General features: G+C 23.8%; 1 protein-coding gene across 1 annotated transcript; it reads right to left on the minus strand.

The window, feature by feature from the left end:
• Positions 1-71: 71 nt before the first annotated feature.
• On the minus strand, positions 72-276 carry LOAG_16255 (animal heme peroxidase; the record flags this gene model as incomplete). Its single annotated transcript, XM_003151743.2, has 1 exon — positions 72-276. A coding segment is annotated over one exon (205 nt), but the record flags the coding sequence as incomplete, so codon positions are not given.
• Positions 277-610: the final 334 nt, after the last annotated feature.

Here is a 610-nt window from a genome sequence, read left to right on the forward strand (position 1 = left end):
TTTTAAATAGTTTACGAAAATTTGATAGGTTAAAAGGTTAAATATAGAATTAATTTTTGATTGAAACCAACCATTTGATTGTTAAACTTGTTCATTCGTAGGAAACCAGTTCTTGCTTGGCGAAATTTGTGTAAATCTTTAAAAGATGATCCATACAATGCTGAACCATCAATAAATGCTGTATTCTCGTTTAGTTGTTCACGTGGTACTCCATTTCGACCAGTACCACAAATTGGTGCTGATCGTGAAACTTTCAAGCATTGTCGTTGTTTAAAGCTATAAGTAATATAACTATTACCTAATTTGTTATAACATATTTCAAAATTTTGATAATAATAATAGCAATAGTAGCAATAATAAATAATGGAAACAACAATATTAATAATAATGATAAGGGATAATTAATAAATAATGGAAACAATAATACTAATAATAATGATAAGGGATAATTAATAAATAATGGAAACAATAATACTAATAATAATGATAAGGGATAATTAACAAATAATGGAATAAATAATACTAATAATAATTATAGTAATAAATGATAAGGGATAATTAACAAATAATGGAATGATAATGATAAATGATAAAGAACAATTAACAAATA

Source organism: Loa loa, assembly GCF_000183805.2.
Source record: "Loa loa unplaced genomic scaffold supercont3.5182, whole genome shotgun sequence".
Lineage (NCBI taxonomy): Eukaryota > Metazoa > Nematoda > Chromadorea > Rhabditida > Onchocercidae > Loa > Loa loa.